The 11,213-nt window shown below is 36.6% G+C and overlaps 1 protein-coding gene across 2 annotated transcripts; it reads right to left on the bottom strand.

The window, feature by feature from the left end:
- Positions 1-132: 132 nt before the first annotated feature.
- LOC139853357 (uncharacterized) lies at positions 133-1,484 on the bottom strand. 2 transcript variants are annotated; one of them, XM_071842746.1, is made up of 3 exons: positions 1,023-1,484; positions 580-974; positions 133-333 (listed from the first exon to the last, which is right to left on the bottom strand). In XM_071842746.1, exons 1-2 carry the CDS (start codon positions 1,482-1,484, stop codon positions 600-602), a joined length of 837 nt encoding a protein of 278 aa, XP_071698847.1. In that variant the 3' UTR covers positions 133-333; positions 580-599. The 2 variants fall into 2 exon arrangements, with proteins under 2 accessions (XP_071698847.1, XP_071698846.1); XM_071842745.1 differs by having other exon boundaries at positions 580-1,484.
- Positions 1,485-11,213: the final 9,729 nt, after the last annotated feature.

Here is an 11,213-nt window from a genome sequence, read left to right as displayed (position 1 = left end):
AATTCACGTAAAGTACATTTAACGAAGTTAATTTTTAATTCACATATATGGATAGTTGTTAAGTATGGATTCTAATAGCAAAGTTTATGATATTAGTTATGGTACCTAAGATGAATTAAATTACTAAACATCGAGAAAACAACATCCTTGATTCAATGATTGATGATATATATTCTTGCATAAGTTATTGATCATTGATATACAACTTCAAACAATAATTGATTAATATAAAAAAATTGCTGTTCAATTAAAAGATAAAAGACAAATTACAAAAGCTAGCGATCGAGATCCTCTCATGGCGATTTCATCAACGCGTCCATCAACTAATTAGCCCTGAAAAATTCATGCATTCTCATAAGTACTCAAATAATGACTATGTTAGACCTTAGTTGCACTCTATAAATCATGTATCTGGTACACATCACAATTTTGGATTCTACAGTACTACAGTTACATTGCAAATTGTAGTGAAAAAAAGTACTAATGCATTGCATGTGCATGAAAACATACAGAAATAAATATAGGGTTAATGTGTAGGATTTATGATAATGATATATATAAATCTGTATAGAATGTTACCTGATGGAGTTGTTGGTAATTTAGATAGAGCAAGTGTAACCAGGAGGAGGAGTCTTGCCACAAGCAACAAGCAGCTCAAGAGCAATTGGTAAATAAATTTTGAGGTTCAAAAGCTTAACCTTTAGGGTTGTGCACAGGCAAACTGCAGCCTCAAGTTCTGCTAATCCAGATATAATTGGGCAACATTTGTTAACTTCTGGGTCACCCAAATTAACATGGACTAATCCTCCTAGAAGGTCCACACAAGCTCCAAGTTTTAGAGTGTCAATTGGGCATGTTGCAGGTGCTGGAACTGGTGTAAACGGTGGTGGACAAGGTTTCCCCGTTGGTGGTCCGACTGTCGGTGGGTTAAGGACAGGTGGAATAGGGAGGCTTGGTAGTGGTGGAAGAGGGAGGCTTGGTAGTGGTGGAAGAGGGAGGCTTGGTAGTGGTGGAAGAGGGAGGTTCGGTAGTGGCGGAAGCGGGAGTTTGGGGACCGGTGGAAGAGGGAGTTTTGGGTCGACTGGTGGAAGCGGGAGGTTTGGGCCGACAGGTGGGAGAGGGAGTTTGGGGACCGGTGGTAGAGGGAGGTTTGGGCCGACAGGTGGAAGTGGGAGTTTGGGGACGGGTGGAAGCGGGAGGTTTGGGCCGACAGGTGGAAGCGGGAGTTTTGGGACGGGTGGAAGAGGGAGGTTTGGGCCGACGGGTGGAAGCGGGAGTTTTGGGAGTGGTGGAAGAGGGAGTTTTGGGACGGGTGGAAGCGGGAGTTTTGGGCCAACAGGTGGGAGCTCAACTGGCGGTTTTGTGGTTGGTGGATGGTGGTGGCCACAATGTCCACAATCAAGAACAACTGGATTTGGATTAGCTGAAGAAACTAAGAAGATGGAGATCAACAAAAGAGCAGTAAGCTTGTTTGAAAACTCCATTATGGTGGATGTAAAATGAAGTGAAATGAAGATGTTGTTATATAGACTGCATGGGTGTGTGGTTTTATTACATACTCTGTATAAATTAATTAAGTTTGCATTATTTACTTATAGGGTACATGTGTATAAAAAGGAAAATAACAAAAAGTTTTAATTGGGAGAGCAAAAGAAGAAGTTAGGGCACATGTACTGTTTTGTGCATATTGGAGGTGACAAATTATGCTAGTTGGCATATCATTTTATTTTAGCATTTTATGGATTTTAGTTTGGAATCAGTTAAACTCACTGTTTTACTTTGAAATATATTTTGACAGCTTCACCAAACAAAAATATATGTGCTGCATACTCAAGTTTATAAGTATACATTCATATCTTCATAATATGTATATCATTGTGTGGAGTTAGTTTAAGAGAAACTGATGGATCAGAGAGTGAGATATGCATGGTGCTGAATTTGTTTATGTTAATTAAGGTGCCAATTAAGTGACAAAGTTGACCCATCAACAGATAACAAATATCTGTGTATGAACTAGGTTGGCTGTTTGAATCATGCAGGATCGCTTTTTATGTCCATCAACATGTACTACATATAAGGTCAAGAGTTCCCTAACGCAACTAATCCGTGGACACGTTCATTTACATCTCGACTTTTCACGGATCCACGACCTATCCCCTGGTCACGTCCAAAGTCACCCCGATTTGAACCGTTGCGGTCGATTACATTTGTGCCACCCGGTCTGATACCATTTGAAGGATCGCTTTTTAAGGTCCACCAAACATGTTGGTGGACCTAAAATAGATCCTACAAATCCTATATTCTCAAAATCATAATTCTATCAGTTAAAGGAACAGCCATTCATAGAACAAACATACGGCTTAGATTACAGTGTGAGAACCAAAGTAGCTTAATTGTTCCATACTCTTTTTATTGTAAAGACCTTAATTCTTATCACTGTAATTACATTAATTCAAAACCAAGTAAAAAAACGACTGATAATGTTTTCTATATTCCTATTTATTAAATTGATAACTGTTAATGAAGATCAAAATGTAGTTATATAACACCAAATAAAAATAAAGACGAATCGACTTGGGACTGCACCATACTGTTAACAGCTGTGAAAAAAGGAGTCGACAAATACTAGAGTACCATTATTTCCATCTCCATGTGAACTTTTCTTCTAGCTACTTGCATCCTTAGAATAATGCAAGCAAGGTCCACCTTAAAATCCTTATGGATATCACGCCTGCTTGTGTGTCAGCCATTCGTTGGTTGCAGCTTAATTCTAAGTTTATGTTTAATCTGGTGTTGGTGATTTTAGTGTCTTCCAACGTACATTTTAGTTAGTTGCGATTTACTTGAATGCAGGTGTTAGCTAGTTATACTTACCAACGGGTTCGGAGAGTGTGGAGTACACGCCCGTAAGAGTTGGCTACTAACTGTCGCGCAAAATGCGGGGGTCAAGGGGGCTGCGCCCCCTTGCGGGGTCCAAGGGGCAGCGCCCCTGGCGGGGTCCAAGGGGCAGCGCCCCTGGCTGGGGTCCCGCTCCCAGGTGAGCGGGCAGGGGTCGAGGGGGCAGCGCCCCTCGCGGGGCTCGGGGCAGCGCCCCGAAACCTCAACAGAATTTGCACTATTCGTTACATAGAAACGTTGCATCCGAATGAGTATAAGCGAATAGTTGCATCTTTTGGTATACCCGAATTTCCCGCCAAAATTGAAGGGTTACACCCTTTCGGTTTAACTGTTTCCTATAACAGTTTAATGAACGTTTTTGTTCATCATTCTGCATTCATCAAACCAACAGAAACACACACAAATTCTCTAACAATTTGATCAGTGATTTCGTTGCCCAAAACACTGATTGCGTTCTTGTTTGATCCCTATAAAGATTTCGTGCAACTGTGGCAATCGTAGGGTCGAAATACTTTATAGAGACAGTGATTACACGATTCAAGAACGAATCCGGCAGTCAATTCATATCCGATTTCTAACATCTGGCAAGTGAGACTCGTAACAATATCGTTATGCATGTTACTCCGTAATATTTTTCCAGCGTACGTACGTCTCAATGATCCATATCCTTGTTTGCGACAGGGCTTAGATGGAGGCAAGAATGGGACAAAGGGATATGCTTGGACTATGATCGTATGTAATTAGCATATAATCTTAATAAATTTGATTAAAGAAAACAAAAGTTGAACATATGGATACTTAAATACATCATCTTTACAATAAATTGATTACTTCCTAATTAGTTCAAGAGATTTAAGAAATTACTCAACTCAGTTTAATTGCAACAACTGAAAATCAAAAACAGCATATTATATGTCATACATATACTAAATGCTCAGTCTGGTCTCTTTTGTCATGTTAAAAGAAAAGGTGTCAAAATATACCCAAAATGGATGAATATAAACATTGAATAGCTGCAATTTACTGACCATATCCACCCATATACTTCATACGGAGTATAACATTTCTCTCTATTCAAAGAATTAAAAGATCGCTCTAGAAAAATTCAAATGTTCATCCCACATGATAACATTTTAGTCCGCCTCCCTCGTTAGTTGTTATGAACGCCCGATCATATGTATGGCTGATTATTATTTAAATTCTTTACCCTTCGAAGGCGCTTCATATACATCTTTACATGATAACTACCTTTTTTCAGTAAAGGGAGTATACCGGTAAATCATAGAAAACAAAAACTTGGAGTATTATTACTTGTAATCGTCAGTTTTGGGATCATACCCGAATCTGAAATCAGAAGAGAGATAGCGACTTCCGCAAACGCTTGGAGTATTATTACTGTCAGAGAAAGTTAGTAAGGCAGAAGAGAGACAAAGGTTCCATAGGTGAAAAACATCATTGTAGTTCGAAAAGCATATTAAGCCGTTAACAGAACCAATAACAGAATTGGTTCCAGATGATGAGAGTTTTATATAATTGCAATGTTTCTGTTTTATATAATTGCAATGTTCCTGATAGGGGGATTGAGAGGCGTTTAGAGTAAAATATGTACATAAATTGTTACCAAAGAATGCAATGTAGAAGGCGATAGTATCAGTCTGATTGTCGCATTCGTTGTGGATTTTTTTTTTTTTTTTGGCGAAATAAGGATAACTTTTATAAAACGGAAAACGCTTTCAAAAAGAAAAAACAAATCAACAAGAATTACAAAAAAGAAACCCCGGTGAGGCTCGTACCTAGAAAGCGGCTACCAACAAACTATCTATACTGAACCTCTCCTAACCAAATTCGAAACCAAACCAAAACTAATAACACGATACAATGCAATACAAGTACTAAAGACTACAACGAATCAAGTTACACGAACCGAAAAGGAACTCAAATGTCCTTAATGAACACGCCGAATTTAGCCATTTCGGCACCTTGAACCAATTTCTCTTTACGCTTATGGTGATTCTTGATCCTAGCCGACGAAGGTGGGATTTCACCGTAACCGTTCGTTCTCGGCCATATTCGTCATTATAGTATCAAAAGCCGCAAATGCCTCGTCACTCATACCATACTTTGTCAACCCCGACGAAGCGCCATTGATCGGGTCCGCACCACCACTCTTCTTCTTTTCTACCTTACCCGCCATAAACAAGTTTTGAATGGCATCCCCATATTCCAAATCTTCTTCATGATCCACGAGCTTTAAAGATCCCAACGTAGATGCTAAATTCCGTCTTGATCGCAAATTCACGCCTTCGAAAAGATCCCTAGGAACCTTTCTATTTAAAACAAACCACGACTTCCAAAAACCTTTACACGCCGAATCCTCGCAGTCACAATAAGATCTTCCACTCCACCCCATCAAAATCGGTAAATGCCTATCTACTTTTATTGCCTCCTCTAGACTCGCCTTTAGTGCATTTTCCTTTTCCTTCTTCTCTTTCTTCAAGCGTGTCAATCTCTCCGCAAAGGTAATATTGTCATCAATAGCATCAACACATTCAGAGATAGAACCTGAGCCCAACCCAGGCCCAACAGGAGCTGAAGTGGGCTCAACTTCACTTCTAAAAACAATCGACTTGGACCCGAAAACATCACTCCCTTTAACTGAATAATCAACATGTTCAATATTACCACTAGTTAAAGGAGAAAACTTAAGCCCTAAATTGTGTGGTGTATCAACTAAACCAACAGGAACATCACTACCATCAGGAACAACATAAGCATTTTTACCAAGAACATCACAACCACTCTTCAATGTAGAAGAGTTACAACCTTTGTCCACCTCACAGCGAGCCGAAATAGAATGTTGACCTGAAAACTCAACCGTGCCAAATTATAAACCCATATGATGATAGCTCGAGGCACCGACCTTGACCGGATCAATCTTACCCGATGACTAATCAGGCTACCTAACCACAGCACCAACAAAACCCGTTCCACCAGATACCACGAAACGATTGGTCGACTTCAACATGTTGGGTTAATTGGTTATGTTTAATTAAAAGTGCATGGTGCAACTTTGGTTTAATGAGTAAATTAATATTTAGGATATTGAAATGTGTCGATCACAAGTTTGATTTAGTAGTTTAATTATTATTTAGCTAATTTGAAATAGGAATTGGTATATCCATGTTGACCGAATTTGGTGGGTGACATTAGTGGAATGTGGTGTCACTTATTTAGTTGGTTAGGATAGTGCTATTTTGTTGTTAATTCTAGGCTATTTAAAGCCAATAGCATAAGTGAATAAATGAGCACATATATCACAATGTAGACATCAAATTCTTGTTGGCTCTGAAGGATTAATGTGCAATGTACAACATATAACTATATGGCTAAATACATTTGAGCCTTCGGGGTCACACACATATACACCTAGACGTCAAACTATATATATATATATATATATATATATATATATATATATATATATATATATATATATATATATATATATATATATATATATATATTTTACTCAAGAAATGGAACAAATAAATTATAATAATTATGAATTAATTAATAATGATTAATTAAATTAATGATTAATTATTAGTAATTAGTAATTATAATTAAATGATACAATTGTTTTCATTATGTGCAAGTGGTCAAATGGAAATCATGGAAGAAATTTCCCACTATCAGTTAAAGTATTATTAATATATATGATATTGGAGTAAGTATATATTAAAGTATTATTAATCTATCTATATTGATATTGGAGTAATAGCTGTACACGATTGAAAACAAAAAGTCAGTTAACAAACACAATATATATTGGCTTGGCTATTTGTGTGTAGAGGGTTGTCCGATAAAAAAAAGGAAATATAGAAGATCGAAAGGATTCCTTTTGAATTCTTGTTATTGCTGCACAATACTAAAACAACTTGCGCATTCTTTCTTGCTTCTTCAAGAAAGTAATAAGAAATCACATACGAAGAATAATTCTTGTTATTATAATAATTTGATTATTATAATTAATTACTTGAGTTTGGACTAGCATCCATTGACGGTCGTTTGAAGTGTAGTGTGGACTATCCAAAGAGACGGTCATACTTTTGATCGTGAGTTTCTCTCCATCAATCAAGTTCTACAAGAAAGGTATAACGTTTACTCACTTTATGAATTTATATATTTTGACAATTACTAGTGGTGTAATTGGATCTTGGTGGAACTGTTAATCGTGTGTATGTTTTGTAATGTAAAATAAGTTTATTTTAACTATCTGCTGCGTTAATTTGATTTGAAAGTACACACGGTTTTCCATCAGTGGCATCAGAGCCGCTCTTACACCATTTTAATTGTCACGTGATTTTTTTCAGATCTAGTTTTATGGTAAATTGGTAAAAAGTAAAAACTTTTTTTATATATAATTTCAACATGTTTGTTTTAAATTAAACCTCATGAGACACAAATAAGATCTGAAAAATATCACTGTTATAAACTTTGAATTTATTATGGCTTGAATAATTGTTGTTTATTTCATTCCATGGTTGTACACATGCATTGTAACCATGGACAAGCCATATGTAGTTTTTTTTAATAATGTAGTTATTAGAATTGTGATTGCACACATAGCCCATAATGCCCCGACCTATGTATGATTGTTGTGATTATTGAATACGGCAATATTATGTCATGTTGATTATTTGTATTATTAGAAAGGCCATTTTGAAGTCAAAGTTGTATTATATTTATTTTTCATTTTTATAATAGCGTATTTAAGTTTATTTCAATTTGTAAAAGTACTAGTTTAGTTGTATTTTCAAAGTTAAATAAATGTAACAAGATGAAGATTGAAGATAAAATACAACATGCTTTTGGCTTAGAAGATGGTGAACAGGTCAAGTTGACAACGATGGCGTTTGTCAAGTTCTCACTTGATTCTTGAATCAAGTGGGAGTTACGATATTACCCTTAGTTTGACCTCTTGATCCCATGTCGGCTCATGGGATCGAGAATAGGATTTTCGGGCTAGGCTATGTGTGTGTGTGTGTGAGATGCATGATATGGTTGTGTTTTATTTTTGCATTTATATATAATTGTTGATTAGAATATATGCTAAATATTTTTGATGAAAGCATCAAATAAAACAGGCAACAGTTTCAAAAATTAAAATTGATGATTTTAAAAAGTTAAACTCAAACGAGTTTAAAGTTAAATGATTTTGAAACTCAAATTATATATGACCGAAATATTTTAAAATTGTTTTAAAACGATACACGTTTGTGTATTTGTTATTTCTTACACATAAAATAAAATAACAAACTAGGCGCATAAACACGATCGACATATATACAATTGGTTAAAATGATTTTTAACAAATAGTGTAGCGAATCTTGTGTGCATGCATTATTCGTTAACACAAACATTTTTAAAATACCCCTTCAAATTTAAGTCATGCCATCCAATGAGCTTGCAAACACTCCTCGTTATTTTTTGGTTACGGTGAGACCTAATTGAATTATGGCCACGAGGTGGATTTTCAGTTACGAGTGAGACTAGGCTGAATTTTCACTATTTTCAAATTGGACGACTTAATCGTATTCACGGTGAGATCTGAGTTCGAGGCAAGGATGGGACAAACATGCTAGTAGATAATAGTGGTTTATTGAACTACACATATTACTGAGTCCCATAAAGATCTAAGAGTTGCACTTGTAATGCAATTGGTAACCGCTACCTACCAATAGACTCTATAATTACTAGCTGATCAACAGATGTAGTTATGGAACCTCTATGTGGATATTAGGCTTTCGTAAATTAATTATTTTTAAATATATTAAAACCTGGATAGTTAATTTATTAAAGTACAATATCGAAAATACTAAAATTGAATCTTTTTCTTTTGCAGATGTCAAACAATCAAAACACAAACCAAACCAACCTCCGTTCTTTGTTGGAGAAGGAGAAACTTAAAGGTTCAAACTTCCTTGATTGGTATCGCAGCCTGAGAATTGTTCTTAAATTTGAAGGAAAGTTGAACAAAATTGAAGAACCCTTACCCGAAGCTCCTCCTGAGACAGTTACTACTGCTCAAAAGAATGCTTATCAGAAGTTGTTTGATGAGCAAGAGAAGATAGCTTTGATCATGCTTGCTAGTATGACTTCTGACCTCCAAAAGGAAATGGAAGATCGTACAACATATGATATGATGACTGAGCTGAAAAATATGTTTCAGAAACAGGCTAGTTAAGAGTTATATGAAACTTATAAGCTTCTTCAAATATGAAAAATAGAGGAGGGTCAATCAGTAAGCTCTCATGTCTTGAAAATGAAAAGCTACATTGACCGATTGGAAAAACTTGGAACTACCTTGCAGCCTAACTTGGCTGTGAACACGGTTTTGGCTTCACTACCAAAATCGTATCACTAATTTGTGATGAATTACAATATGCAAGGTTGGGAGAAATCTCTGGCAGAGGTGCACTCGATGCTCAAAACAACTGAACAGAATATTCCATCTAAGGTTTCCAATCCAGGTGTCCTTATGCTGAACAGAATATTCCATCTAGAAATAGAGAATCATATTTCGTTACATTTACTGATGATTATAGTAGATATGGTTATGTTTACTTGCTGAAACGTAAACATGAAGTTTTTGAAACATTCAAAATCTTCCAAAATGAAGTAGAGAATCAACTTGGAAAGACCATTAAAGCCCTTCGCTCTGATCGGGGAGGAGAATATATGAGTCAAGAGTTTTTGGACCACCTGAAGAATCGTGGGATTGTCTCACAGTTCACTCCACCTTATACACCACATCACAATGGTGTGTCAGAACGAAGGAATCGAACTTTACTTGATATGGTTCATTCTATGATGAGTCTAACTACTCTACCGATGTCTTTTTAGGGTTATGCATTAGAGTCTGCTGCACGCATACTTAATATGGTTCCAACCAAGAAGGTAGAAAAGACACCATATGAGTTATGGCATGGAAAGAGTCCTAAGTTGTCTTATTTGAAAGTCTGGGGTTGTGAAGCGTATGTGAAACGTGACACTTCAAACAAGTTAGAACCCAGAGGTATCAAATGTCACTTTGTGGGATACCCAAAAGAAACAATGGGTTACTACTTTTACTACCAAGCTGAAAACAAAGTGTTTACTGCTCGTTTTGCTGAATTCTTTGAAAGAGATCTTCTCTTACAAGAAGTCAGCGGGAGTAAAGTAGATCTTGAAGAAATTCAAGAATCACAAAGTAACATACCTTCTGAAGGCACTAGCCAACCGCACGTTGAAGCTGAACACACTGTTGGTGAGCCAGAACGTGTTGCACCAGTAATTCGTAGATCTAGTAGAACTCCTCATCAATCTGAGAGGTTAAATCTTCTGATTAATTCAGATGAATCTCATCTAGGAGATTATGATGAACCCTCTAGCACCCGTGAGGCCATATCAGGTTTAAAATCTGAAAAATGGTGAGATGCTATGGATACAGAGATGCAGTCCATGAAAGAAAATGAAGTATGGGACCTGGTTGATCTTCTACCAAATTGTAAAACAGTTGGGTGTAAATGGGTCTTCAAGAAGAAGGCTGACATGGACGGTAATGTAAACACTTTTAAGGCTCAATTGGTGGCAAAAGGTTATACTCAAACTCAAGGAATTGATTATGAGGAAACTTTTTCACCAGTCGTGAGCATTAAATCAATTAGGATACTTATTGCCATAACTGCTTTTCATGATTATGAAATATGGCAAATGGATGTCAAAACTGCTTTCCTAAATGGCGACCTAAGCAAGGATGTATATATGGTTCAGCCGGAAGGGTTTGTAAATCCTAAGCATCCTACTGAAGTATGCAAGCTTCTAAAATCCATTTATGGATTAAAGTAAGCATCCAGGAGCTGGAATCTTAAGTTTGATCAGAAAATTAAAGAGTTTGGTTTTTCTCAAAACCAAGATGAGCCCTGTGTTTACATTAGAGCTAGTGGGAGCAAAGTTGTCTTCTTGATCTTGTATGTTGATGACATACTACTTATTGGAAATGACATTTCAACTTTGCAAGATGTCAAATCTTGGCTTGGAAAATGTTTTGCCATGAAAGATCTTGGAGAAGCTAAGTATATTCTAGGAATCAGGATGTATAGAAATAGATCTAAAAGGCTTATTGGTTTGAGTCAAAGTACATACATTGACAAAATCTTACGAAGATTTAACATACAAAACTCCAAGCGCGGAGCATTGCCCTTACAAAAGGGCATAACACTGAGTAAGTCTCGAAGTCCTATCACACCTGATGAGATAAGACGAATGAAATG

This window comes from Rutidosis leptorrhynchoides, chromosome 6 (assembly GCF_046630445.1).
Source record: "Rutidosis leptorrhynchoides isolate AG116_Rl617_1_P2 chromosome 6, CSIRO_AGI_Rlap_v1, whole genome shotgun sequence".
NCBI classification, from domain to species: Eukaryota; Viridiplantae; Streptophyta; class Magnoliopsida; order Asterales; family Asteraceae; genus Rutidosis; species Rutidosis leptorrhynchoides.
The sequence above is the reverse complement of the archived record's forward strand: the minus strand, read 5'-3'. Positions and strand labels throughout refer to the sequence as shown.